We start from the raw sequence: 26,914 nt of genomic DNA, 5'->3' as shown, positions 1-26,914 counted from the left end.
GGATTGCCCCCGCAATATGCCCCCCCCCCCCCCCAAACAGCACAGGAGTCGGGGCCTGGGGCAGGTCTTTAATGGGACGAGGTTGGGGGGGGGTCCGCAGCGAGCGGGGTTCACATGTACAGCGCAGTGGGGAGGGGCGCGGGCGCAAGCAGCGCATGCAGGGACACGGGAGCAAGGCCGGGGGGGGGCCCTGCCACCCCCCCGGCCCCCCCTTTGCCACCTCCTGGGCAGGGGGGTAGCCCAGAGTGGGGGCACCTCGGGGCCTGGTGCCAGCCCCGCAGCCCGTGGGGTTCCCCCAGTCCCGGCGGGACAGAGCGGTGGGGGTGCCCGGGTCTGCTGTCAGCAGCGGCCCCCCCCTCAGTGTGTGTGTGTGTGTCCCCCTCCCCGGCCCAGCCGGGGGGTGCGGGGCTGGGCCCTCAGCAGGCGAATTCCTCAAAGGCGCCTAGAGCCGGGTGACGAGGTAGCACGTTCGGGGCGAAGCTGAGACTGTCCGTGTGGCAGCGCAGGGGGGGACGGGCGCTCTGGGGACAGAGGGGACGGTGGTCAAGGGGGGGCTCTGCACCCCGGCCGTGCTGCAGCCACCAGCCTCGTGTCCTGTCCCCCCCCCCCCCCGCCCTAGCGCCTGGTCACATTGGGGGGGCTTTGCCCCTTGCCCCCGCCCCACGCACCCCTCGGGTTGCCCCAGCTCTGCCCCAGGAGCCCCCCCAGCTTCAAGGGGGTGCAGCCACTGTGGAGCACGCTGTCCCCCTGTCTCTCCCCCCCGCCGTCTCTGAGCGTCCTCCAGGACTAGGGCTTTGTCCTGGGGAGGGGTGGGGGGAGGTTGGGGTGGCCCGTGGCCAGCGAGAGTTTGGGGGGGGGGGGCTCTGGGCAACGGGCACCCGTGGGATGCAGTGCCAGGGAGCGATGCATGAGGATGGGAGCGGAGCCGGTGGGGGGGGGCAGCCCCCACACACCAGCCCCGGAGATGATGCCAAGAAAAGCCTGGGATGGAGGGAGGGGGAGGGAGTGGACCCCCGGGGCCCGCCTGCAGAGGAATGGGGTGATGGGGGGGGGTGTCCCTGCCTGGGGCGGTTGCATCCCCCTTGCCCCTTGCTGTGGCCCGGCCAGGGACCCCTGTCGCCCCCCTGGGGGGAGGCAGCCCCATGATCCACCCCCCCACACAACCTCCTCTCCCTGTGCCAGCATTGCCAGGGTGGGGGGTTGTTTGGGGGCTCTGGGTGCTGCCCCCCCCCCACCCCCCCCCCCCGGGTGTAGAGCCGGGATGTCTACCTGGCCCCCGGCGGGAGAGGGACAGCGGGGCTCCCCGGGACCGCTGGATGCTCCTGGTGGGCGACGGGGGCGCAGGACGGACGGACGGACGGACGGACAGAGAGGAGCGAATGAGCGCGCGGGGTCCCAGCGGGAGATGGTGGTGCCGGTCCCGGGGTGGGACGAGGCCGAGCAGCAGATGGGTGGGATGAGGTGCGAGGGCCCCCCCTTGCCGGCCGTGCCCGGAGGGGTTGGGGGGTGCTGGGGGAGGCGGAGGGGGGGGGGTGTTACCAGGGTGCTGCTGTCGCTCCTGGGGGTCCTCTTCTTTTCCTTGTAGAAGCTGAGGAGTTTGTCCCGAAATACCTGGGGGAGACGGATCAAAGCCCCCTGCTGCAGCCCTGAGCACCCTCGGTTGTGGGCCAGGGCCTGGGGGGTGGGCCCGGGCGGGCGCTCACCTCGTACAGATAGTCGAATATCTCCAGGATGGTGAGGAGGCTGGCGCCAATGAAGAGCCCCATCTGCCCCCCGATGTCGCCTGGGCAAGAGGGTGGCGTTAAAGGGGGCTGCCCCCCCCGCCCCCCGACCGCCCCCCCGGTCCCCCCTAGGCACTCACCCAGCAGCCCTGCTACCTCGTACGCCTTCTTCTGCTCAATCATCTCATAGTTCAGGGCCTCAAAGAAGATGTCCAGGACCAGCACGTTGTCCCTGGAGGGGGGACAGATGGGTCCAGGACAGACAGATGAGCCGTCAGGTGGCATCCCCGGCTGGGGGGGGGGGGGGGTGTCCAGGGGGGGCTGTGCCATGCTGAGGTGTGCCGGTGGGACGGGGCAGAGGGGTCTGCCCTGTGCTGGGGTGGCACAAAGATGTGCTGTGCCGTGCTGTGCCATGCTGTGCCATGCCATGCTGTGCCGTGCTGTGGTTTTCCCTGTGCTGGGGCAGATTTGCACAGGGGAGGCAGTGCCGTGCCACACCATGCCATGCCAGATCACGTATGCTGGGGGATGTCATGTGGCCGTGCCATGCCAGTTCATAGAATCATAGAATAGAATCACAGACTGATCTCGGTTGGAAAAGACCTTGAAGATCATCCAGTCCAACCATTAACCTCACACTGACCGTTCTCAACTCCACCAGATCCCTCAGCGCTGGGTCAACCCGACTCTTCAACCCCTCCAGGGATGGGGACTCCACCCCTGCCCTGGGCAGCCCATTCCAACGCCCAACAACCCCTTCTGGAAAGAAATACTTCCTAATAGCCAGTCTAAACCTTCCCTGGCGCAGCTTGAGGCCATTCCCTCTTGTCCTATTGCTTGTGACTTGATTCAAGAGACTCATCCCCAGCTCTCTGCACCCTCCTTTCAGGTAGCTGCAGAGGGCGATGAGGTCTCCCCTCAGCCTCCTCTTCTCCAGACTAAACCCCCCCAGTTCCCTCAGCCGCTCCCCATCAGACCTGTGCTCCAGACCCTGCACCAGCTTCGTTGCCCTTCTCTGGACACGCTTGAGTCATTCAATGTCCTTTTTGTAGTGAGGGGCCCAAAACTGAACCCAGTAATCGAGGTGCGGCCTCACCAGTGCCGAGTCCAGGGGTAAGATCCCTTCCCTGACCCTGCTGGCCACGCTATTGCTGATACAAGCCAGGATGCCATTGGCCTTCTTGGCCACCTGGGCACACTGCTGGCTCCTGTTCAGCCGGCTGTCAATCAACACCCCCAGGTCCCTCTCTGACTGGCAGCTCTCCAGCCACTCCTCCCCAAGCCTGTAGCGCTGCTGGGGGTTGTTGTGGCCCAAGTGCAGCACCCGGCATTTGGCCTTATTGAAACTCCTCCAGTTGGCCTTAGCCCATCGCTCCAGCCTGTCCAGGTCTCTCTGCAGAGCCTCCCTACCCTCGAGCAGATCAACACTCCCACCCAACTTGGTGTCATCTGCAAACTGACTGAGGGCGCACTCGATCCCCTCATCCAGATCATCAATAAAGATGTTAAACACGAGTGGCCCCAAAACCGAGCCCTGGGGGACACCACTCGTGACCGGCTGCCAACCAGATTTAACTCCGTTCACCACAACTCTTTGGGCCCGGCCATCCAGCCAGTTTTTTACCCAGCAAAGCGTGCGATCATCCAAGCCACGAGCAGCCAGTTTCACCAGGAGAGTGCTGCCAGGCTGTCAGGCCGTGCCGTGCCTGTTCACGTACGCTGGGCATGCCACGCGGCCGTGCCGTGCCGTATCACACTGTCAGCCCGTGCCACGCCGTGCCACGCGCTGGTGGGGCTGTGGGTCAGCGCGGCGGCGGTGGCACTCACGCGATGTACTGCTCCGTCTTGTTGAACTTCTTGGCCAGGTACCTGGCGGAGGCCTTGCTGGGGATCTTCACCATGGAAAGCTCTTTGCCATAGCGCACCATGGCGCAGGGCGTGCGGCAGGCGCAGTACTCGCTGTCCTTCTTCACCAGGAAGTCTGGGGGGGGACGCGGGTGGGACAGGGACCACCAGGACCGTGGGCCGTGACCCCGACCCGTGTTGGGATCAGGCTGCTCCGAGGACAGAGCCCAGGCCCCGACCAAAGCCTGGGTCGTGGCGGGTGCTGGTGGCACGGGACGAACATGCTGCGATCGCTGCCGGCAGCATACAAGGAGCAGGCGGGGACAGCAGTGTCCCCCCCCCGCAGCAAGGGCACGGCAACGCTGCTGCTGCGTTCACCGTGATGGAGCCCAGCAAGGCAGGGCACGAGGGGTCCCAGGGGCGAGGCTGGGGGTGTCCGGGGATGGTGGCCCGCGGAGTGAGGCCCTGGGCGGGGCCGGGGATGGTAGAGGCAGCGGTCAGGGTGCTGCCTGTACATACCCAGCGCGGGGTCGGCGCACTCCTTGTACTGCTCCGGGGTGCAGACGTTGGCGTTGCCTGCGGGGGGAGGCGGCAGTCGCAGGGGCAGGAGGGTCTCCCCGACGCCCCGGCCCCGCGGCGGCCGCCCCCAGTCCCCAGCTCCGTCCCTGGCTCACCCGGCATGTGCACCATGCGGCAGTTGCAGTTCTCGGCCAGGTAGCGGGTCTCGCAGTCCAGGCGGCAGGCGGTGATGCTGTAGTTGGTGAAGAAGTCGGACTCGATGGGGGTGGCCTTGCAGTCCCCCCAAGGCGGGGGCAGGTACACCAGCTGCCAGCCGCGGGCTAAGGAAAACACGGCGTCCACGGCGTCCACGGCCCGCGCCGCTTGTCCCCCAGCCCACAGGGGTGCCCTGTCCCTCGGGCAGAGCTTGTCCCATGCTGCTGGGGCGGGGGGGGGCACGTCACCCTGGAGACCCCCCGCTCCCATCCCTTTCTCGCTGGGCACGAGGACGGCCATGTGGCGCTGGCTGGGAGCTGGACGTGACAGGGGGTCGGCACAGACCCCCACAACGGTGGGCAGCACCCAGAGGGGCAGCACGAGGCCAGCACACTCCCAGCACTTGGCGAGGGAGCGGCGAGGCTCGGCAGGTTGCCCACGGGCACCGAGGGCCACAGTGCCGCCGCCACCGCCGCGCTCCCTGCCACCCCCGCCGCGAGTGCCGGCACACATGGAGACACCCACTCGAGACACCTAAATTTAGGTGTCTGGCTGCGGGAGCTGGATGCCGCCCCTGCCGACGGTCTGTTCGGCAGGAGGCTGGGGCGGGGGGGGTCGCTGCCAGGAGCCGGTGCTTATGGTGGGATCGAGCAGTCCCGCCGTGGGGCAGCCCCACACCGTGCTCCCGGCTGTCACGGTGGCAGAGCCGCCACACCGGTGGTGTGGTACCCGACTTGTGGCACAGGACGTCCCAGGGAGGGGGATGACTATGGATGTGCTGGGACTGCCCAAGCCCCGGGAGGGAGGTGCAGCTGTCCCCCCCCAGCCCCCGTAGCCCGCTTCGCGCGCCGCCCGGGCAGAGCGGCCGGATACCCGCTGCTGCTGGCAGGACACGAAGGTCTGGAAGCCGGGCGCCACACCGAAGCCCAGCTGGTCGATGAAGGGGGGCTCCTCCTGGCTGTGGATCTGCACCTTCACCCCCGCCTCGTAGGAGGTCTCGTCTGCAAGGCAGGGGAGGGTGTTGGGGGTGTGAAGCGGCGGCTGGGCGGGGTAGCAGGGCTGCGGGGAGTTGGGGGGTGCCCTCACCAGTGTCCCCCCAGACGGGAAGGTATTCCTCTTGCTGGACGTTGAGCATCAGCTCCAGGCCGTTCCCCGCGCCGCCCTGCAGCGTGGTCAGCACCTCCCGGCCCGGCCCCCCCGAGTTGAAGGTGTAGCACTTGCCGAGGCGGGTGAAGATCTGCAGGGGGGTGACAGGGCAGGAACCTCAGCACCCGCCGCGGGGGTCACTCGTGGGATGGTGGCATTTGGGGTGCTGGGGGACGGGAGCTGGGTCCCTGCCTGCCCTGCATCCACCAAGCAGGGCTGGGGGGGCAGCACCCAGGGTCCCGGCACGGCCCCAGGGCAGGATCCCAGCACCCCATCAGTCCCTGCGCAGGGAAGGGGGCTGGTGCACCCATCCCTTCCCCCCTGCACGGGGCTGCAGATGGGGCTGTGGAGCAGCTGCTGCTGTCCCTGCCTCAGCGTGGTGCCCTCGGCTCTGCTGGGTCCCCACAACCCCGCGGGACCCCCGCCTGGGTCCTGCCCCACCAGGCCCCGGCGCTTACCGCAGCAGAGGGACGGTCCCTCTGCAGCCCCGGCCAGGCGGGGTGTGGGACCCCAACCCTTGCAAAGATGCCCACAGACCCCCCTCCCCAGGGCTGACCCGCCTTTACTCACGGCCCCCCAGCACGGAGACAGCTCCCCCCGGCCACCACGGTTGCTTTGCAGCGAGCACAGACCTCCTGACCCTGACCCCCATGGCACCCTCGCCCCCACCGCCCCACACCCGCTCCCCACGGCCCTGGGGCCAGCTCTCCTGTGGGGAGCGGGGCCGAGAGCCCCACACTCAGGCCATCGCCCCCCCCAGCTCCCCCACCTTGCCCCACATCCCCACCGTGACTCCCCATCTCCACCGCGCTTACCCACAGCCCCGTGGGTGCAGGGTGGGCAAGAGGAGCCGCCCTGGGGCAGCATGGTGGGAGGTTCATGGCGTGCCTGGGGCTGGGGGGCAGTGGGCTGGGCAGGTGCCCCCACCCCACCCTTGCCCCACAGCCCTCTCACCCCACAGCCTGCGCACCCCATAGCCCCGCAGAGCGCACCCAGCCCATCACCCCACAGCGTGCACCCCACCATCGCCCCAAAACCTGCACACAGCCCTGGGGGTCCTGCCCGAGCCCTGCCCGGGGCAGAGCCAGCCAGGGATGGGGTTGGGGCCACTGTGGGTCCTGCCCGGGGCAGAGCCAGCCGTGGCCATGGCTGTGGCCGTGGCGGTGGCCGTGGCGGTGGCACTCACGGCAGTGAAGTTCTCGGGGCCGCAGTCCCGGCCACGGAAGCGACAGCGCAGCAGCATCTCGTGGATGGGGTGCCCGGCGCGCTGGTAGAAGGCGCCCAGGTCGTAGCTCTTGCTGGGGAAGAAGCCGGCGAGGTCGGGGGGCAGCCCCAGCGCCCGCAGATAGTGGGGGAAATCCTCCCTCCCCACGGCCAGCAGCTCCCCGCCCAGCCAGAACAGGTCGTTGGGGGTGAGCTGGGAGCGCCGGGCACGGTTGTAGTTGCAGAGGGTGATGGCGGGGAAGGCGAGGACGCGGCTCTCCGCCTCGTCCAGCACGGTGACGTGGGGGTATGTGGCGTAACGCCGGACCCGCTCCCCCGCCTGCAGCAGGAAGACACCCAGCGAGGCCAGGAAGGCTCCGGCCCAGAGCAGGCGATGCAGCGCTGGCGCCCCGGGCGTGAAGACGCGCCCCAGCCCGTGCAGTGTGCAGGAGCGGGCGAAGGCCGCCAGGCTGGCCGCCCCCTGTGCCCCCACGCCCGTCCCCGGCGGCTCGGTGGCCATGGCGGCCCGTCCTGCCCGGCTCTGCCGCGGCTCTGCGGAGGGATTGAGTTTCAGCGCGGCTCCGGGGGGACGCAGGGTGGTGTGGGGGGGACGTGGGGCCGCGTGGGGACACGTGGGGCTGCGCGGGGACACGTGAGCGGGGAGGGCGCGAGCCAGGATGGCGACGGGGAGCGGGGCTTGGCGGAGGCCATCATCCCCACCAGGAACCTGGGACCCAGCCCCGTGCCAGCAGCCCCAGAGCCCCCAGGGACCAGCACCCACAGGTAAGACCCCAGTACCCACAGCCAGGGACCCCAGGGCCCCCAGGGCCCAGTGACCAGGAGCAGAGACCCTGCCCAGAGCGCCCCAGCATGACCCTGAGCTGAACAACCCCAAGCCGCCCCCCAGAGCCCCCCCAGACCCACAGTCCCCTTCCCCACTGGCGCTTCCCACCCTGCAGCCAAAGCCCCCCCAGCCCCAGAGCAGCCCCCCCAGCCCCCCACCCCCACTGCCTCTGGCCAACCCCCTCCAAAGCCCCCAGCGCAGAGCCCCATCCCATATAGGGGCACATGGTCTCCACCCCACGGGGGGGGGCTGCCCTGGGGTGCAGGGAAAGGGGTGGGGGGAGGCTGCAGCCATGGTCCCCAGCCCTGCCACGGAGGTGGGAGGCCCAGGGGGGCCATAACTGCCCCATGGGGTCAGGACCCCCTGCTATAGGGTGTGTGTGTCCCCCGGGTGTGGTGTGTCCCCACTCTGTCCTGCCCCGGGGGGCGGGGGGCGGGGGGGGAGCTGCTGTGGCAACGGGCTGCTCCCAAAGAGGGGAGCCGTTGCCATGGTAATGCGCTGCCCAAGGAGGAAGGGGGGGGCGGCTGCCATGGCAACGGCTGCCCGGCACAGGGATGTGCTGGGGCCCAGCGGCTGGGGGGACAGGGACAGGGACAGGGACTGGGCCACAGCCTCAGAACCGCCAGTCCTGCGGGTCCCCACACTTGGGGTGACCCACCATCAGGCCCCCCCAGCCCTGCACCCCCCGGAACCTGCACCCTGGGCGCTTCCTACAGATCCCCTGTCCCTGCACCCAGGATCCTCCTGTCCCCACACCCCTGGGCCGTGCTGGCCCCGAGCGCCTCCCGTCCCTGCACCCCCAGCTTGCCCCAGCCCTGGGGGGTGGCAGCTTTGGGGCGCAGACCCAGCCCAGCCGGCCCTTGCTTTGGATGGTCACCACGTGTCCGGGGACCTCGGGGACCCCAGGGACAGGGCTGGGACAAGGCACCGCGCACAGGCAGCCTCTCCAGCCCAAGCACAGGCCGGGAGCCCTGGCAGCCCCGCAGCTGCCGGCTGGGACACGGTGCCGGGAGCTGCCGGCTCAGCGCCGAGGCCCAGGGCGAAGGATCATAATCTGTGCCTAAGCCCCGGCATTAGCTCCGTATTTTTAGCCAGCAAAGTTGCAACGAGTGCAGGTGGAGGCAGGGCTGAGCCGGGGCGGGGTGGCCTGCGTGTGCCGGGGGCCACCGCGGCTGCTCACGCCGAAGTTTCTCGCCGCCCATCGGAGACGAGGCGGCCGTGTGGCACACGTGGGCAGAGCCCGACGGGCTCCTGGCGGCATCCACGAGCCCAGGGACGGCGGGAGCCATGGCACCGCACGTAACCCACTCCCACTCCACTGAGATCACCGACACAGAAACAGAGACGGGTGCCCGCCCTACCCCTGGGGCAGTCACAGGCCCCGCACGCTGGCGGCACGCTGCGGCCCCAGTGGCCCAGCCACGCTCCCTGGAGAGGCACCAGCTTTCCGGCTGCAGCAGTCACCCCTGAGTCCTGCCCCCGGAACCCTCAACCCTCCCGCCGCATGTCCCAGCCCTCGATGTCCGAGGCTGCCGGCGCCTGGCCCTGCGGCAGGGACACTGGCAGAGCCGCTCCGGCGAAGGGTGCAGAGCTGCCGAAAGGGATGCTTTTCAGCTGAGCTCCCAAGGAAAATTAATTTCGCCTACTAAGAGTCTTAAGCTGACGGTAATTGCTGTTGTGATAGCGCAGCCGAGCCCACGGCGACGGCGCAGCAGGCACGGGCTGCCCAGCTCCCACGGCACGCTGCTTCCCCAGCGCTGCCGCAGCGCCAAGGACGTGCCCGTCCTGCCTGTGCCAGTGCCCCTGCCCATCCTGCCCGTCCCTCCTGGGCAGAAACCGCCCCAGGCAGGTCGCGCTGCCGAGGTTTGCTTGAGGGAGCCGACCGCTGGGTCGGGGGTCCCCATGCCCACCCAGGGCTGCATGGGGCAAGGGGTGGGCACCTTCTCCCGCAAGCCACCCCACTGCCCACAGCAGCCCATGCCTGGCAGCCCTGCTCCCCACTGCCACGCTCCAGCAGCTGCCCGCACCCTGCCCATCACCGGGGGGTGAGCCCGCAGCCCAGGGGGGACACAGTCCAGTGCCGTGCGGCCCCACGGGTGTCCCACCGGCGCAGGGTGGGTGCGGTGGGAGCACACGGGCACCAGCGATTCCCTGGGCCGGGAGCAGAGTGGGTGCAGCCCCAGGAGCGGCAAGGGGTGCTGGGGGCAGCACCGGGGCCAGGCACCCACGAGGGGACGGCTCCAGCACAGGGGACTCTCGCCCGGGAAGGCTGCGTGGAAGAGCCACGGGCACGGGACCTGTGTGCGAACACAGCCCAGGGAAAGCGGCCGCTGCTGCCGGTGCCCAGGCAGCATCTGGGGCTGGCAAGGGGGGAGCGGGGCCGCGGGCCGTACCCGTGAGCATCCCGTGCCCGAGGGGCTGGACGCGGGCACAGCTGCCCGGCCCAGCGCAGGGGCCCTGGCACAGCGACGGCTCCAGCCTGGGCGCTGTTCCCAGCCGCCTGGCACCCCTGCGGTGAGCGTGGGGTGGGGGCACCCCTGGCTGGCAGCCGGCCTGCTGCGGCGCCCGGGGAGGCGGGCAGGGGTGTAACGGCCGTGGGGCGGGAGAAAGGGGCTCACCCATGGGTGCCGCAGCAGCCCCGGTGCTACCCTGGCGGGACAGCCGCATCCATCCGCGGTCCCCGGGGCAGGGAGGCAACGTGGGCACCCCGTCCGGCCGGTCGCCGCACCCAGACCCGGCACTCACCACGGTGAAGTTGCGGGCGGTGCAGTTGGCGCCGCGGAAGGAGCACTGCAGCAGCATGTCGGCCAGGTCATGGCCGGTGCGGTTGTAGAACTCGGCCATGCTGAAGGGCTTCGCCTTGAAGTTTTTGAAGTTGGCCTTGTCGCGCAGGGCGGCCAGGACGTGGGGCTCGGCCAGCTGCGGGTTGCTGATCTCGTAGCGGTCGTTGAGCAGCGCCAGCAGCTCGCCCACGTGGTACATGTCGTTGCGGGTGATCTTGGAGAAGCGGAACTCGTTGAGGTTGCAGATGGTGATGGCCGGGAAGGTGAGGTTGTGGGCAGCCACCTCGTCCAGCTTGGTGACGTGGGGGTAGGTGAGGAAGTAGGCGACGCGCTCGGCGCAGACCAGCAGCAGCAGCCCCAGCGAGCCCAGGAAAAAGGCTCCCCACAGCACGCGGCGCAGCGACACGGCCCCGTAGGCGAAGACGTGGCTGATGCCGTGGAGCGAGGAGCTGTGGGCGAAGGCCCGCAGGCTGGAGAGCCCCTCGCCCTCCCCGCTGCCCTCTGAGCCCGCCCTCATCCTGCCGCCGAGCCCCCCCCCGCGCTCCCCGCCGCCCTCAGCCCCCCGGGACCCCCGGCCGACCCCTGCCCATCGCCGCGCTCAGGGTTGCTGCGGACAGGCAGGGCGCAGGCAGGGCGCAGGCAGGGCAGGGCAGGGCAGGACCGGGCGCTCCGTTCCGCCCCCCACCCCCCCACCCACCCCGCGCTGCCGGTGCCGCGGAGCCGCCGGCCAGCGCGGCCCCGGTCCCGGCTCCGCTCCCGCCGCCGCGGCGCAGCCGCTGCCGGTCTGCGGCCGCCCCCCGCCCCCGCCCCTCCCGCGGCGGCTCCACCCGCCGCCGCCCCCCGGCGAGCACGGCGGAGGGGGGGGATGGCGGGGAGGGGGGCGGGGAGCCGCGGGGCCGGGCGGGACTGGGGGGGCTGCCCCACTGAGCCCCACTCCTCTCCCTGCCTCCCCCCGGCGCTGGGCGCGGAGCCCCCGCTGCGCTCGACACTGGGGGCACTGCCTGAGCCCCCCCCCGCCCCCCCGGGCCGCGCTGGGCCCCTGCAGACCCGGAGCACCTCGGAGTTGGGGTACGGGGGCGGGTAGAGAGCCCCGGGGTGGTGGTGGGGAGGGAGGGGAGGGAGGGGTCCCCGCGGGGTGCCCCCTAGGGCCGTGCGAGTCCCAGCCCCGCCATGGTGGCCCCTGGGAGGGGGGACACGCAGCGAGTGACACCCCAGCACGGCCAGGGCAGAGCCCCCCGCTCCCCTTCCCCGGGGCGGCCCCAGGGACCCCCCATCCCCCCGGCAGGTGACACAGGGGGCCCCCACGCCGGCGGGGGCTGACACAGGGCCCTCCCCCCCCCCCCCTTCCCACGCAGGACACTGCCATCCCCGTGGGCTGCAAAGCCACCCGGCCTGCAGGCAGCTGCCCGTCCCCGGGGGTGCGCAGGCAGGGAGAGGCGGGGTCAGCCCCGCCCCAAATCCAACGTCACCCCCCGAGGCTCCGCCCTCTCGCAGCCAGGGGAGGGGGCAGCGGGGCCGTTACGACCCCCGCCCCGCTCCCGCTGCCTGCTCCGGTGTGTCCCGCCTCCTCGAGCCCCGCACCACACAGCACAGCCCCCCACAGCCGCCTTCCATCGCTGCTTTATTGGGGAGCAGCAGGGGGGCACCCCGTCAGCAGGTGGCCCCCCCCGCCCCCTCCCGGGGGTCTGCCCCCCACTCAGGATCGGTCCTTGGTCTGCCGGCGGATGAGCTCGGCGTAGAGCCCCCCCCGTCGCACCAGGTCCTCGTGGGTCCCTGCCTGCGGGGACAGTGGAGACGGTGTCACCCATGTGGTTATCCCCCGCCTTGTGTCCCCCCCCTTGCCCCCCAGGGCTCACCTCGGCCACCCGGCCCTGCGCCAGCACCACGATGAGGTCTGCGCCCCGGATGGTGCTGAGGCGGTGGGCGATGAGCAGGACGGTGCGGCCCGTGACGGCGCGGTCCAGCGCCTCCTGCACCACCTTCTCCGACTGGGCGTCCAGAGCGCTCGTGGCCTCGTCCAGGATCAGGATGGGGGGGTCCTTCAACAGGGCCCGGGCGATGGCCACGCGCTGCTTCTGACCCCCCGACAGTGTCACGCCGCGCTCACCTGCCGGCGACAACCGCAGGGATGCCGCTGCCGACCTGACCCCGGGGAGGGACCCCCACCCCAAGGATGGTGTTCCCACCCCAGAGGCGGGGAATTCCGCCCCCCCCCCCAGAATGTTCTTCCTGCAGGGACCCAGGCATAGCCGCTGCACCCACCCGGCAGTGACCAGCAGCCGGTGTCCCCGAGGGGACTTGGGCCGCCTTGGCCAGGGTCTCGTGCTCGTCCGTCTGTCCCATGGGGTGGCTGGACCTGTTTGGGGGTGCCTGGCCACCTCCCACCCCCGCCGTGCCCCACTCCGGAGCCCGGCACATACCCACAACGGTGTCGTAGCCCTCGGGGAAGCTGCGGATGAAGCCGTCGGCATTGGCGAGCTGCGCCGCCGCGTACACCTCCGCGTCGGAGGCTCCCGGCTTCCCGAAGCGGATGTTCTCCATGATGGTCGTTCCGAAGAGCACCGGCTCCTGCGGTAGCGTCCGGCCCCTCAGCGCTGAGCCCTGGACGGGGCCACCTCTCTCTCCCCTCTCCGGGGGCCAGGGGGTTCCCATCCAGCACTGTCGGGGAGCCCCCCACAGCAACCCCGTGCCCCACAGCAGCCCCGAACCTGGCTGATGAAGCCGATGACCTGCCCGCGCAGCCAGGAGGGGTCCAAGGAGGAGATGTCGTGGCCATCCAGGGTGATGGTACCCTGTGTGGGCTCGTAGAACCGCTCCAGCAGCGCCGCCACTGTCGACTTCCCTGGGGGGGGACCCTTCAGCCCCATGGCACTGCCACCCCCAGACCCCCCCCCAGCTCCGGCCGTGAGCCCCAGTGTTGTGGAGAGCTGCGGACGCTGGTTCCCAGTCCCCAGCGCTGAGTGGGCTCATTGGGCAGAGGACTGAGGCCATGCTGCTCTGGGTGTCCCCTGCCCTGGGTGTGCGGGGAGGGCCGGGGGGGGCCAGTACCTCCTCCAGACGGTCCCACGATGGCCACAGTCTTGCAGGGAGGCAGGGTGAGGCTGAAGTCCCGCAGGACCAGGTAGCCGGGGCGGGTAGGGTAGCTGCAGGGAGAGGAGTTGAGGGGGGGGTGGCTGTGGGAGCATCTCCCAGCCTGTAGGGTGGCTTGGGGGGGCCGGGGGGTGCCGTGGCGGCTCACCTGAAGGAGACATGGTTGAAGCAGATGCGGCCAAGCAGGGAGTGGCTGGGGATGGAGCCCCCCCCCCGCAGTGCCACGCTTGGCTCCAGTGTCAGCAACTCGAAGACACGGGCACCGGCGCTGAGACCTCGCACCACCTGCGGGGGGGACAGCGATGGGAGCAACCCCCCGGCCCCCAGCCCCTGTCCTCCAGCTGCAGGGGGGCCATCAGGAGCCTCCCGCCCCACCTACCTGCCCAAGCAGGATGGAGATGTTGGCCATGGACCTGTGGTACACAAGGAGAGGCCGAGCTCAGCGGCACACCAGAGGGAAGGGGGGCGCTGGGGGGGGGGGGGGGGGGGGGGGCACCGCGCCCTCACCTCTGCACCGTCTGCGAGGCCACCAGGAAGGACATGAGGTCACCGGGCGAGAGCTCATCCCCTGCCATCAAGGAGCCTCCCACGAAGATGGTTCCCAGGACGATGCCTGTGGGGTGTGGGGTGGCAGTGAGACCCTGAGAGGGTCCTGCCCCACACAGCACCGCTGGGTCCCGCCCCACGGCACCCCCTCACCGTTGAGTGCCAGGTTGGAGAGCCCCTGGAAGGCGGCGATGCCCAGCCCCAGCCGCTCGTTGAGCCAGCCGGCGCGGTCCACCTCGGCGCAGTACAGCCTGCGAGCAGGGATGACGGCGCTGATGCACCCCCCCAGCACCCCCCTCCACCGGGCAAGAGCCCCCGTCACCCCCTTACCCCGCTTGTGGGTCCTCCATGGCGAAGGCACGCACAGTCCGGACATTGCCCAGCACCTCGTCTGCCACCCCAGTGGCCTTGGCCACCTGCGGGGAGAGGACGGAGAGAAGGGGGCCAGCACGGGACACCCCCTGCTCCGGCCCCGGGGTCCCTTGCAGGGGTTGGCAGGGCTGGGGGGGTGTGTGGCAAATGCGGGGTTACCTGCTCCTGCGCCCGGCGGGGAGAAGCTGCGGAGGACGGTGCCGATGAGGGCCCCGGCGCCCACCAGCACCGGCAGCACCACGAGCAGGAGCCCGGTCAGCTTGGGCGAGAGCAGGTAGAGCGAGACGAAGCAGCCCAGCGTCTGGGTGCCGCTGCGCAGGCCCTGGGGGGGGTGGAAAGCAGGCAGGGGTGAGTGCTGGGGGCCACGGGGGGGTTCGGTGCCGCTGGCGTCGGGCCTCACCTGTGAGATGGCCAGCTTGAAGGAGGACTTGAACTCCTGGATGTCGGCCGTCAGCCGGTTCACCAGCTGCCCCGTCCGGTTGGCGTCGAAGAACGCCACGTCCTGCCTGCCGGGCAGCGGGGCCGTGGGCTGAGGGTCCCCCCCTTCCCCGCACCCTGTCCCCCCGCCGCCCCGCGGGGTGTTTTACCGGAGCAGGGAGACGAAGAGCGCCTTGCGCATGCTGCCCGCGACCTGCTCCCCCACCCGCGCCAGCAGCGCGATGTACCCGAAGGTCAGCAGCCCCTGCGGAGGAGATGAGCTCGGGAGGGTCGGGGGCAGCCCCCCGGGACCCCCTCATCCAGCTGGGGGTGCCGGCACCCACCTGAACGCAGTAGACAGCAAGCAGGCGCAGGGCTGGGCTCCGGGCCTCCCGCAGGTAGCCGGCGATGTGGCCACGGGCGCAGCGGGCCACCACGTTGACCAGTTGCCCCAGCAGCACCGGGATACGGACATTGAGCAGGGCTGCGCCCAGTGCCAGCTGCAGGGATGGTGGGGGGTGATGCCGCGGCGGCACGGGGACAGTAGGGGTGACGCCGCCGCGGTGGCACGGGGATGACAAGGGTGACCGCAGCCGCCCCCACTCACCGCCACGGCCGCCGACAGGGCCAGGAGCTGGGGGCGCAGGAAGGTCCAGAACAGCGGCCAGTCGAAGGCGGGCTCCGGCCGGGGCTGCGCGGGGTCGGGGGGGACGGGGACGGCGGGGACGGTGACCTCCTGGCAACGCGCGGCCGTGCCCAGCAAGCCCAGTGCCACGCAGCCCGCGGCCGGGCCGGCCAGGAGCAGGCAGCGCAAGGCTGGTGGGGGGCGAGGGGGGCCGGCGAGGCCCAGGCGTCCCCCCCCATACCTGAAACTGGGGAGAGGGGTGAGTGCGGGGTGCCTGACCCAGGGGACACGGTGGGGGGGGGGGGGCGGGCTGGCGAGGGCTGTCCCCCCCCAGGCACAGCCAGCCTCCCTGTGACAACCTGGGCTGTCCCGGGGCTGGGGACACCCTCGCACCCCCCCCTCCCGGCTCCCGGACACCCCCCCCAGCTGAGAGCCAGCCCCCAGCCCCCTCCGCTCTCCCCCCAGCCCCCCCACTGCAGCATGTGGGATCCCAGCCCCACTGCCCCGAGGTGCCCGCGTACCCCTGCACCCCCCGGCAGCCCCAACCCCCCCGCATCCCCCACCACCCCCTCGACCCCCTGACCCCCGGGGGGACCCCCAGCGTCCGGGCTCCCCCCACCGCACCTTCATGGGACCCAAGAGTTCGGATTCCCCCCCCGCCCCTCTCCAAGGGACCCAGGGGTCCGGGCTCCCCCCGCCCCCTCTCAAGGGACCTCGGTCACCCCCCGCCACGGCCCGGGGCTCCCCGGTACCTGCGCCCCGGGGCGGGGGGGGGCCGCAGGGCAGCGGGGACCGAGCGGAGCCCAGACCGAGCGCCGAGCCCCCGCAGCAGCAGCAGCAGCATGGCGGGCAGGGGCGGGCAGGGACGGGCAGGGGCGGTACCGGGGCGGGCAGGGGCGGGCAGGGGCGGGCAGGGGCGGTACCGGGGCGGGCAGGGGCGGGCAGGGGCGGTACCGGGGCGGTACCGGCTGCGGCGGGCGGAGCCCCAGCACCGCGGCCCGGGCCCTGCACCGGCCCTGACCCCGCACCGGCCTCTCGGCCCCCCCTAGCCCCGTACTCCGGCACCCCCTCCCCGGGGCCCCGCACCCCCGTCGCTCCCCAGAGCCTCCTCCGGCACCCCGGGCCCGTCGGGGCCGTCGCTCCTCCCCGGGCCCCGCTCCGGGAACCCGGGCCCTGCACCGTGTGTGTCCCCCCCTCCCCGGCCACCGCACCCGGACCCCGCACCGGTGCCGCCTTACCCGCGCTCCCCACGGCGGGGGACCCGCCAGAGACCCTCGCCCGCCCCCCCGGTGCCGGTGCCGGTGCCGCCGCGGCCATGCCCGGCGGCGGGACGAGGTCCCGGTCCCGGGGCGGGTGCGGGGCCAGGTGAGAGCCCGGCACCGGGGACACCGGCCGTGCGGGGACCGCGCCAGCACCGAGCGCCAGGTGAGCCGGGGCGGGGGGTACCGGGGGGGGGCAGCGGGGGACGGGGCGCTGAGCATCGGCCGCGGGGGTCACCGGGGGACGGGGACACGGGAGCGGCTGCCCCAGCGCGGCCCCAGGCAATCGCGGTGCCCCGGAGCCCTCGGTGCGGGGTCACCCCACTCCTTCCCGGGGTCCCCCGGCCTGGGACGCTGCCCCGGGGACCCCCCATGCCCACACCTGGCCCGGTCAGGCGACACGGGGACACCGGCTGCCGGTGCCTGTATGTGGCAGATGTGTCCCCACGGGGTCATCGGGGTGTCTGTGTCCCCACGGGGGCACGTGTGGGCCCATGGGGTCTGGGTGACTCTGTGGGGCCATCGATGTGCCACTGTCTGTGTGTGGGGCTGTCCCCACGGGAGTGTCCCCACGGGGTGGCTGTGTCCCTGCAGGGTGTGTGTGTCACCACGGTGTTACTGAGGGTACGTGTCACCACGGGGGGTGTGTCACCGTGGGGCTGTCACGTTGCCTGTGTCCCCATGTGGGTACCTGTGCCCCCACCGAGGTGCGTGTGTCCCCGAGGGGTAGTGGGGGTCCCTGTGTGACACACATGCCACCCCGGGGACACTGGGGCGGGCGTGTCCTCGCAGGGGTCACCAAGGCCCTTGCCAGGGGCGCGTGTCCCTGTGGGGCCAGTCTGTCCCCTGGGGCGCGCAGGGGACCAGCATGTCGAGGGGGGGCCGGGGTTGCCCTGCCCTGACACGGGGGTCCTCTTGCTGGCCCTCGTCCCCCCCCGCTGTTTACACCGCCCGGGCTATTTTCGGGTGCCTGGGCCCTGTGGGTATTTTTGGCCGCCCGGTGCGGGGCACGTGGGGGAAGGGTTGTGCCGGCGTCACCAGCCGGGACACCCGATCCCGGGGGACACGGTGGTTCTGTCCCCAACGGGGTGTTGCACAAGGCCCGGGGGTCAGCGCGGGGACGGTGTGTCCGGCGGTGCCTGCCTCTCTGCCGGCCGCGTCCCTCCTGCTGAATCACCGCCCCGGGGCTCCCTCGTGCCCGCGGCCTCGCCACACCGGCCCTGGTGCCGTGAGTCAGGCCGCAGCAGGGTGGGGCCGGCCGGCATCACCTGTGGCCACTAGCCCGGCCGGGCACTGGCACTGGCCACAGGAGGGGACGCTGGTGACGTGCGGGGCTGTGGGAGCACTGACCGGCGGCGGTAAGGGGAGGGCAGCGGGGGGTGGATGGGGGGGTCCTGTCCTGCCCCAGGGCAGGGGGGGTCCTGTGCTTCCCCAAGGGACTGAGGGGCTCATCCCGCCCCAGGGGTCACCTCCTTCCCTGGAGGCCAGGGGTGCTGTCCTTCTCCGGGGGGGTGGGGGTCCTATCCTGCCCCCAAGAGGTTGGGGGGAGTGTCCCAAACTACCCCAAGGGAACTGGGGTCCTGTCCTTCCCGAAAGGGCTGAGGGTCCCATCCTGCCCTGAGAGTCCAGGGGTCCCGTACTTCCTCAGGGACTGAGGGTCCCCTCCTGCCACGAGGGGAGGGGGTGTCCTGCCCTGAGAGTCCAGGGGTCCCATCCTGCCCCGAGGGTTCAGGGGTCCTGTCCTTCCCGGGGGGGGGGGGGTGACCGTCCTCTCCTGACCCAGGGGTTTGAGGGTCCCATCCTGTCCCAAGGGTCCAGGAGTCCCCTCCTTCCCCAGGGGCTGAGGGTGCTGTCCTTCCCCAAGGGGGGTGGGAGTCCCATCCTGCCCCGAGGGATTGGGGGTGCTGTCCTTCCCCATGGGGGGGTGGGGGTTCCATCCTGCCCTGAGGGGTTCAGGGGTTCCAAACTGCCCCAAAGGAACTGGGGTCCTGTGTTGCCCCGAGGGGCCAGGGCTCCTGTCCCGAGGGTTTGCGATCCCTCCTGACCCAGAGCCCAGGGGTCCTGCCCTGTCCCAAAGGGGTTGGGGTCCTGTTCTCCCTCATGGCCAGGGATCCTCAGGGCATTAAGAGGCCACTGGAGTTCGGGAGCTGGCCCTGAGCTCGGTCCTGAACCCCAACTGCTGCCCTGACTGCCCCCCAGGTTCCGTGGGGAGGGGGTTCCATGGGGATGAGGGTCCGTGGGGATGGGGATCTGGGGATGGGGGTCCGTGGGATGGGGATCCACTCCGCTTGGATTGGGGGGGGAGGCAATATGGCCTGAGGGGGGAAGCGGAGTGAAGCGGAGGCAGGGGTCTCTCCCTGGGGAGCTGTAGCCCTGCAGTGGGGGCACGGCCGTGTGCTGGCAGTGATCCAGCCGATGGGATGGGACGGGTGACATGCACGGGGCTGTGGCCGTGACCATGGCCATGGCCGCGATGCGGGAGGCCAGCTCAGGCCGCCCGAATTTGGGGCACGCGGGTGGCGCTGCGTGACCTCGCCGGCATTTCCGCCTCCCGGCCGCGGGGCAGACAGCTCAACCTGGCTCGCCCCGGCACGCCGCGGCATCTCCGTGCCCCGCGGCCGGGCTCCGGCTGCCCCACACAGCCCATGGGGCTGGTGGGGTTGGGGGGGAGCTCTGTTCCCTCCAGGCACCCCCATTGCCAGGGTCCACGCCGGACGGGGCGTCCCTGTGCCGCGGTGGCGGGTGCCGACGGGCGTCCCTGGCAGGCGGCACGGCGGGCGATGGCGGCGCAGGGGGAGTACCGGCGCTTGGAGGACTTCGAGGAGGACTCACCCCCCGGCGAGGAGGAGCTGCTGGTGCACGTCACCGAGGGGCTGCAAGGTAACAGGGGTCCAGATGCTGCCGGGGGGGGTGGGGAGTCACAGTCTGGGGGGTCGTGGCCTCCCCCATGGGGCATGGGCTGGGGGGCTCGGCTGGAGGGGAGGGAGGGCAGCCAGCCCAGGGGGGGTGGCAGACCCAGCACTGCCACATGTGGGGTGGGGACACTGGCCACGCTGCAGCCCTCCAGCTGGTCACAGGTGGGGGGATTGTGTGTCCCAGGGTGGGGGGCATGAGTGGTGGGGCCGGGGTGGTCTGTGCCATGGCCTTGACTAAGCCTGCGCTGTTTTTCTCTCCTTGCCAGACTCCTGGCACCACATCAAGAACCTGGATAATTTCTTCACCAAGATATCCTTGCAGGGCCCCTGCCTGGCTGCTGCCCAGCCCTGCCCGCGGCCGGCACCGCAGCGGCGGGGGGGAGGCGGGAGCACCCGGGTGCCGAGTGGGGGGCCGGGGGGGGGGTCCAGCACCGCAGGTGCACACTCCTTAACGCGCCCCCAACATCTACCACTTCCACCAGAAGAACGGCTTTGCCTGCATGATGCTCTCCGACATCTTTGAGCTGGTGTAAGTGCTGGCGGGACACCCGCCCCCACCCGCCCCACCACAGCCGGGTGGCCATGGGGTGAGGGTCTGCGCTGATCCCCCCGCCGCCCCCAGGCAGTTCCTGTTCGTCGTCACCTTCACCACCTTCCTGCTGTGCTGCGTGGAGTACGACGTCCTCTTCGCCAACCGGCCGCTCAACCACAGCCACGCCGGCGGGGCGGCCCCCGACCGCAGCAAGGTGACGCTGCCCGATGCCGTCCTGCCCGCCCCGCAGTGCGCCCAGAGGTGAGGAGAGGGGCCGGGAGCCACCGGCACGACTGCCCAGGGGTCCCCGCGCTGCCAGGTCCCCCCCTTTCACACGCGTCCCCTGCAGGATCCGTGCCAGCGGCTGGATCATCTTCCTGCTGGTGATGGCGGCCATCTTCTGGCTCTACCGGCTGGTGAAGGTGCTCTGCGGCCTGCTGAGCTACTGGGAGATCCGCGCCTTCTACATCAAAGCCCTCAACATCCCCTCGGTGAGCAGGGCCGCGGGGAGGGGGCTGCCGGGGCCGGCTGCGCCGTGCGGGGCCGTGCTGAGCCGTGTGGCATCGGTCGGCGTGTCGTTGGTGCAGGAGGGGCTCTGCAGCTACAGCTGGCAGGAGGTGCAGGCGCGGCTGATCTCGCTGCAGCGCCGGCAGCAGATGTGCGTGCACAAGAGGGAGCTGACAGAGCTCGATATCTACCACCGCATCCTGCGCTTCAAAAACTACATGGTGGCCATGGTCAATAAGTCGCTGCTGCCCGTCCGCTTCCACTTGCCGCTGCTGGGCTCCGTCGTCTTCCTCACCCAGGGCCTCAAGTACAACCTGGAGCTGCTCCTTTTCTGGGGCCCCGGCTCCCTTTTCCAGAACAAGTGGAGCCTGCGACCGCAGTGCAAGCGGGCGGGCGCCCGGCAGGAGCTGGCCCAGCGCCTGGCACGGGCCATGGTGCTGCTGGGGCTGGCCAACCTCCTGCTCTGCCCCTGCGTGCTGGTCTGGCAGCTCCTCTACGCCTTCTTCAGCTACGCCGAGGTGATCAAGCGGGAGCCGAGCAGCCTGGGCGCCCGCCGCTGGTCCCTCTACGGCCGCCACTACCTGCGCCACTTCAACGAGCTCAACCACGAGCTGCAGGCGCGGCTGAGCCGTGGCTACAAGCCGGCCACCAAGTACATGAACTCCTTCACCAGCCCGCTGCTCACCGTGCTGGCCAAGAATGTCGGTTTCTTCGCCGGCTCCATCCTGGCCGTGCTCATCGTGCTGACGGTCTACGACGAGGACGTGCTGACGGTGCAGCACATCCTCACCGCCATCACGCTGCTGGGGCTGGTGGTCACTCTGGCCAGGTGGGTGTGCGGGGCCGTTGGCGGGCATGGCAGGCGGCGGGGTGGCCGAGCGGGAGGTGGGACGCCTGCCCCCCCGCCCGCAGGTCCTTCATCCCCGACGAGCACACGGTGTGGTGCCCGGAGCAGCTGCTGCAGCGCGTCCTGGCCCACGTCCACTACATGCCCGACCACTGGCAGGGCAACGCCAGCCGGTCGGAGACACGCAGCGAGATGGCGCAGCTCTTCCAGTACAAGGCGGTGAGCGCAGGCAGGGACAGGGAGCTCGCCCCCCCACCCCAGCCACCTCCTGATGCCCCCATCACCCGCAGGTCTTCATCCTGGAGGAGCTGCTAAGCCCCATCCTCACCCCCCTCATCCTCATCTTCGCCCTGCCCGCCCGCGCCCTGGACATCGTCGACTTCTTCCGCAACTTCACGGTGGAGGTGGTGGGGGTGGGCGACATCTGCTCCTTCGCCCAGCTCGACGTGCGCAACCACGGCAATCCCCAGGTGGGGTTGGGGGGCAGGGGTTCCGAGGTGGGAGTCTTGGGGTGATGGGGGTCCCAGGAGTAGAGGGGCCCTGACGCAGCAGCCCTGCTCACCCCACTGCCCCGCAGTGGCTGTCGGCCGGGGCAGACAGAGGCCTCCGTGTACCAGCAAGCAGAGAACGGGAAGACGGAGCTGTCGCTGATGCACTTCGCCATCACCAACCCGCGCTGGCAGCCGCCGCCACCGAGCGAGCTCTTCCTCAGCCAGCTGAAGGAGAAAGGTGCAGCAGGATGCGGCCGCCACGCCGCCTGCCCAGCGCATCCTGGCCGAGGGGGCACTGGGCACCTCCCTCCTCTCCGACGACTCAGCGGCAGCGGTGAGCAGGGTGGGCGATGGGGCTGGGGGGAATCTCTGAGTGCGGTTGCCCTGATGTGTGTTTCCACAGCCCGACGGCTTGCTGGCCAGTGTCCTGGCCCGGCCCATCCTCTCAGCCAGCGGGTTGGTGTCCCGGGACCGGCGCTTCGCCCAGCCCTGCAGCACCGCCAGTGCCGCCGCCAGCGTCCTGGCATCCCTGGCATCCCCCCTGCCCGGGCGGGCACGCGGCCCCCCCGCTGACAGCCCCGGCTGCCCCACTGACCGCCGGCTCCCAGAGGAGAGGTTCTGCTTGAGGGGGGAGGGAGCTGGGGGGGGTCTGGGGGGGCTCTGCACCCCACTGGGCTGGTGGAGCGGGCATGGGGAGGGGGGTGTCATGGTGGGTCCCCACATGCTGGTGTGATGCTGACCGGCTCTGCCCGCAGCCTGCTCCTGAGCGAGTCGCGGCTTCGCAGCCTGAGCCGCTCGGCGCTGCTCTCCGAGGTGGCCTCGGCCGAGATGAGCCTCCATGCCATCTACCTGCACGAGGTGCGTCCCACTGTGTCCCCCTGGCCACGTGTCTCCCGGCTCCACCTGATCACAGCCCCCCCCCCCCCCACCGGATGCAGGTGCCCCTGCCTGCATCCCTGCCTGCAGGATCATCACGAGGGGCAGCTGCGCCCATCCGGGTGCTCTGCCCTCACCTCCTGCCCACCACTCCCCAACCCCAGGGTCTTGCCTGGCCCTGACCCTGGTCCCCAGTCCCTTGTCCCCAGGACTCTGGTCCCCAGTGCCCTGCCAGGCTGACCCTGCGCTCCCCGCTCTGCTGTATGACGCCCCCCTCCCCCTGGTTTTGGCTGGGGACCCCACAGCTGCTGCCAGACTGGGTGTTGGGGGGTGAATCACTGCAGACGTGTCCCCACTTCTGCCACCTCTTTGGGGACAGGGGTGGTGAGCTGCACTGGGAACCCCCCTCCCCACTGCCCTGTGGGGACAGCTTGTCATGTTGGGGGGCTCTGACCACCACGACGGGGGGGGGGCTCTGACCACCCTTCCCACCCTTCCAGCTCCACCAGCAGCAGCAGCAGGGCCCTGGGCCCCAGGCCGTGGGGGTGTGGGTGGCTGCGGGGACACCCAATCCGCCCTCCGTGACCACAGGTGAGCACCATGCTGGGTGGGGGTCCTGGGGACACGTGCTGGTCCCTGTCCCCCACAGGGCTGAGCCCAGAGATGGGGCAGCTGGGGGAGGTTCTGAGAGGTGAGGGCTGTGGGGCTGGGGTGGCTCTGACCCCCCCTGCTGCACCCCAGGCTCGGCTGCCAGGGCCTCGCAGGCTCAGCACCGGGAGATGCCGCTGGGCGGCTGGGCCGAGGAAGAGGAGGAAGAGGAGGAGGAAGAGGAGACGTCAAGCTAACTGGCCTCTGCTTCGGTGGGTGAGGGCACAGCCCCACCAGGCAGCCCTGACCTGGAGAGGGTCGGTGACCAGTGGGGCTGGGGCCCGGTGGTGGCCAGCTGGCACATGTGCCGGCATCCCCCCTGTTGGGGTCCCCGCTCCTGCGGGGGCTGCTGCTGATGGACCCGTTTCCTCCGCAGGGTCCTGGGCATGCCGAGAGCTCCCGGTGCTGCCGGGCACAGTGCCGGGAGAGCTGCCAGGAGGTGCTGGCTGGGACCGGGTGCAGCGGGGAGGTTCGCCGCTGCCCGCCCTGCTGCCGGCGGGGCTGGGCTCGCGGTGGTCTGGCTGGCCTTGCCCACACGGGCCCCTTGCTCAGGCACGGGGCCTTGCTGGTGGCCCCGCTGCAGCGCGGGGCCAGGGGTGCTGCCAGGGGCAGCCAGCCCTGCAAGGTGCTATATTTAGGGGGGGGCATGGGGTGCCCCTTCGTGGGGCTGTTGCTGTCCCTGCTCCTGCTGCCTGTCCACGCCTCTGCCCCCCACGGTGCCCTGCCCCGGGCACTGGCCGCACCGAGCCGCCGTGGGAAATAAAGGTTTACAGACAGGCTGTGCCCCAGAGCTAGCGGGGGGCTGGGGGGCTATGCCATGGGGGCGTGGGGCTGTGCAGGGGGATGCCGTGGGGGTGCAACGCCTTGGTGGTTTGGGGGTGTGGTGGGCAGATGGTGGTGCCGGTGCGGTGCCGCTCGCCTGCAGCCACGCAGGTCACACAGAATCCCAGAATGGTCTCGGTTGGAAAAGACCTTGAAGATCATCCAGTCCAACCATTAACCTCACACTGACCGTTCTCAACTCCACCAGATCCCTCAGCGCTGGGTCAACCCGACTCTTCAACCCCTCCAGGGATGGGGACTCCACCCCTGCCCTGGGCAGCCCATTCCAACGCCCAACAACCCCTTCTGGAAAGAAATACTTCTTAATAGCCAGTCTAACCCTGCTCTGGCGCAACTTGAGGCCATTCCCTCTTGTTCTATTGCTTATTACTTGGTTAAAGAGACTCATCCCCAGCTCTCTGCACCCTCCTTTCAGGTAGCTGTAGAGGGCGATGAGGTCTCCCCTCAGCCTCCTCTTCTCCAGACTAAACCCCCCAGTTCCCTCAGCCGCTCCCCATCAGACCTGTGCTCCAGACCCTGCACCAGCTTCGTTGCCCTTCTCTGGACACGCTCGAGTCATTCAATGTCCTTTTTGTAGTGAGGGGCCCAAAACTGAACCCAGTAATCGAGGTGTGGCCTCACCAGTGCCGAGTCCAGGGGTAAGATCACTTCCCTGTCAGAGCCACGGGGCCCATGGCCATGTGCCCCCGCAACCCACCCACCCGCCGTTTCCCACTGCCCCACGTCTGCCCCCTCCACGGCCGGAGAGCCCAGCCCACCTGTGGCCACCCCACCGTTCCCTCCGTGTGTGGTGCTGGCGGTGCCCACCCCAGGGGAGGCGAAGCGCCGGGCCGGGGTTATCAAAACTAAACCTTTACTGGGGAGGCGGCGCTGCCTGCAGCGGGGCCGGGGTGCAGCCGCGGGGGCCCCTCCTGCCCCAGCGCACTCAGGGGGCCGGGCCTGGCTGCCGGCGCTCCTGCATGGAGAAGGACTGGCTGCGGATGCGGAAGGCCACCTCCTGCGTGCGGAAGGTGAGGCCGAAGATGTCTTCGTGGTAGCGGTTCTTGTCCTGGGGGGAGCGAGGCGTCAGGGCGGCGTGGCGGGTGCAGTGCCGGCGTGCCGCGCCTCCCCCGGCCCTTACCCGCAGCTCGCTGATGAAGTCCCCCGCCTGCCCCAGCGTCATGCCGGCCTGCTGCACCAGGATGTGCTGCACTGTCTGCAGCACCTCGGTGGCCATCGTCACGTCCCCGCAGACATACATGTGCCCGGCGCTCTGGCACAGCACCCGGTGCACCTCTGCCGCCATCTGCGTCCGCAGCACATCCTGCACGTAGGTCTGGGGACACCAGAATGACAGAATCATCTCGGTTGGAAAAGACCTTGAAGATCATCCAGTCCAACCAGCGTGAGGTTAACTCACACTGACCATTCCCAACTCCACCATATCCCTCAGCACCAGGGCGGCCGCTGACACCCAGCACGTGGCCCCGTGTCCCCACCCCGCCCCATCGTACCCTGTCCTTGTCCCTGTCCCCACCCTTGCCTCCATCCTGTCTTTGTGTCCCTATCCCCATCCCCTCCATTTCTTCCCCCATCCTTGTCTCCATCATGCCCCTGTCCTCCGCTCCATCCCAGTCTGTCTCCATTCTTGTTCCCACCCCCATCCCGCCCCCGTCCCGTCCCACCTTGGGGGTCCCCGGCTCGCGGGAGAAGGCGGTGAGGACTGGCTGAGGGCCCCCTGCTCCTGCGCCTCCTGCATCTCCCGCTGGTAGATGTGGTCCAGCGCGGAGGAGCGGCACCCGAACACCAGCACCATGCTGCCCAGGGGGGCACCTGTGGGGGGGCACCGCCCACGACCTGGACCTGTGGCCCCATGTCCCTGTGTCCCCATCCCCTGCCTCCCCACTCCCCTGTGTCCTGCAGCCTCCCCATGTCCCTCTGTCCCCATGCTGCCCTGTCCCCCCATCCCCACGTCCCTCTGTCCCCATGTTCACCATCCCTGTGTCCCCCCATCCCCATGCCACCCCAGCCTTGTGTCCCCATGTTCCCAGGCTCCATCCCTCTCCCCATGCCCCCATGGCCCCACACCCCCGCATCACCACACCCTGCACCCCCCGTGTCACCGTGTCCCCGTGCCCCTGCCCCCCAACCTTCTGTCCCCAGGTTGCCACGCCCCTCCATCCCTGTGTGTCCCTGTGTCCTTTGTCCCGCATCCCGGTGCCACCATGTCCTTGTGTCCTTATGCCCCCAGCCTCCACCCCTGTCCTCAGCCTTGTATTTCCATGTCCCCAGCCCCCTGTCCCCCTATCCCCATGTCCCCCTGTCCCCATGTCCCCATGTCCCCAGCCCTGTGTCTCCCATCCCCAGCCCCCTGTCCCCATGTCCCCATGTCCTCAGCCCCATGTCCCCCCTGTTCCCAGCCCTGTGTCCCCCTGTCCCCATGTCCCCCTGTCCCCAGCCCCATGTCAGCATGTCCCCATCCCTATCCCCATCCCCACGTCCCCCTGTCCCCAGACCCCTGTCCCCAGCCCCGTGTCCCCCATTCCCCCATCCCCAGCCCCACGTCCCCCTGTCCCCAACCTCCGGCTCTCAGGTGGTGCAGCCGGTGCTGCCAGAAGCTGCGGAAGGGCGCGACGCCGGTGCCGGGTCCTACCAGGACGCAGGGGACCTCGGGGGTGGGTGGCAGCCGGAATGAGGGGGCCCTGCAGGCA

The 26,914-nt window shown here is 70.5% G+C and overlaps 4 protein-coding genes across 4 annotated transcripts in view; 1 reads left to right on the top strand and 3 right to left on the bottom strand.

Annotated features, from left to right (window-relative positions):
- Positions 1-55: 55 nt before the first annotated feature.
- On the bottom strand, positions 56-10,773 carry ASIC3 (acid sensing ion channel subunit 3). The gene is made up of 11 exons (XM_074842543.1): positions 10,219-10,773; positions 5,367-5,517; positions 5,154-5,281; positions 4,241-4,391; positions 4,086-4,142; positions 3,549-3,702; positions 1,862-1,953; positions 1,704-1,783; positions 1,540-1,611; positions 1,270-1,322; positions 56-521 (listed from the first exon to the last, which is right to left on the bottom strand). Exons 1-11 carry the CDS (start codon positions 10,771-10,773, stop codon positions 443-445), a joined length of 1,572 nt encoding a protein of 523 aa, XP_074698644.1. The 3' UTR covers positions 56-442.
- Positions 10,774-11,860: 1,087 nt separating this feature from the next.
- ABCB8 (ATP binding cassette subfamily B member 8) lies at positions 11,861-16,161 on the bottom strand. Its single transcript, XM_074842529.1, is given in 17 exon segments — positions 11,861-12,033; positions 12,113-12,363; positions 12,677-12,824; positions 12,965-13,098; positions 13,305-13,399; positions 13,495-13,631; positions 13,726-13,759; positions 13,854-13,959; positions 14,046-14,143; positions 14,223-14,308; positions 14,424-14,441; positions 14,443-14,586; positions 14,665-14,770; positions 14,852-14,946; positions 15,026-15,181; positions 15,289-15,553; positions 16,059-16,161. Coding segments are annotated over 17 exon segments (2,046 nt in total). The 5' UTR covers positions 16,151-16,161; the 3' UTR covers positions 11,861-11,952.
- A 617-nt stretch (positions 16,162-16,778) lies between these two features.
- ATG9B (autophagy related 9B) lies at positions 16,779-24,158 on the top strand. Its single transcript, XM_074842506.1, is given in 17 exon segments — positions 16,779-17,923; positions 19,331-19,445; positions 19,747-19,792; positions 19,947-20,009; positions 20,103-20,273; positions 20,362-20,503; positions 20,600-21,348; positions 21,432-21,585; positions 21,657-21,836; positions 21,944-21,955; positions 21,957-22,091; positions 22,093-22,191; positions 22,261-22,472; positions 22,613-22,715; positions 23,234-23,324; positions 23,475-23,593; positions 23,758-24,158. Coding segments are annotated over 15 exon segments (2,361 nt in total). The 5' UTR covers positions 16,779-17,923; positions 19,331-19,345; the 3' UTR covers positions 23,579-23,593; positions 23,758-24,158.
- Positions 24,159-25,060: 902 nt separating this feature from the next.
- NOS3 (nitric oxide synthase 3) overlaps positions 25,061-26,914 on the bottom strand; it is a 15,071-nt gene continuing 13,217 nt past the window's right edge. The window contains exons 13-16 of the mRNA XM_074816629.1: positions 26,784-26,905; positions 25,889-26,036; positions 25,345-25,539; positions 25,061-25,272 (exon numbers count right to left, since the gene is read on the bottom strand). Coding sequence (XP_074672730.1) covers positions 25,150-25,272; positions 25,345-25,539; positions 25,889-26,036; positions 26,784-26,905 — 588 coding nt within the window. The 3' untranslated portion in view covers positions 25,061-25,149. The remainder of the gene's footprint in view (positions 25,273-25,344; positions 25,540-25,888; positions 26,037-26,783; positions 26,906-26,914) is intronic.

This window comes from Strix aluco, chromosome 1 (assembly GCF_031877795.1).
Source record: "Strix aluco isolate bStrAlu1 chromosome 1, bStrAlu1.hap1, whole genome shotgun sequence".
In the NCBI taxonomy this organism is placed as follows: Eukaryota; Metazoa; Chordata; class Aves; order Strigiformes; family Strigidae; genus Strix; species Strix aluco.
The sequence above is the reverse complement of the archived record's forward strand: the minus strand, read 5'-3'. Positions and strand labels throughout refer to the sequence as shown.

What these genes read in the sequence shown, in the direction of transcription:
- ASIC3 (XM_074842543.1), bottom strand. Translation starts at nt 10,773, where the DNA reads ATGAGGGCGGGCTCAGAGGGCAGCGGGGAGGGCGAGGGGCTCTCCAGC. An exon ending in CCGCATGGTGCACATGCCGG is followed by an intron (nt 4,143 to 4,240) that starts GTGAGCCAGGGA and finishes CTCCCCCCGCAG; the next exon opens with GCAACGCCAACGTCTGCACC. An exon ending in TATTCGACTATCTGTACGAG is followed by an intron (nt 1,612 to 1,703) that starts GTGAGCGCCCGC and finishes CGTCTCCCCCAG; the next exon opens with GTATTTCGGGACAAACTCCT.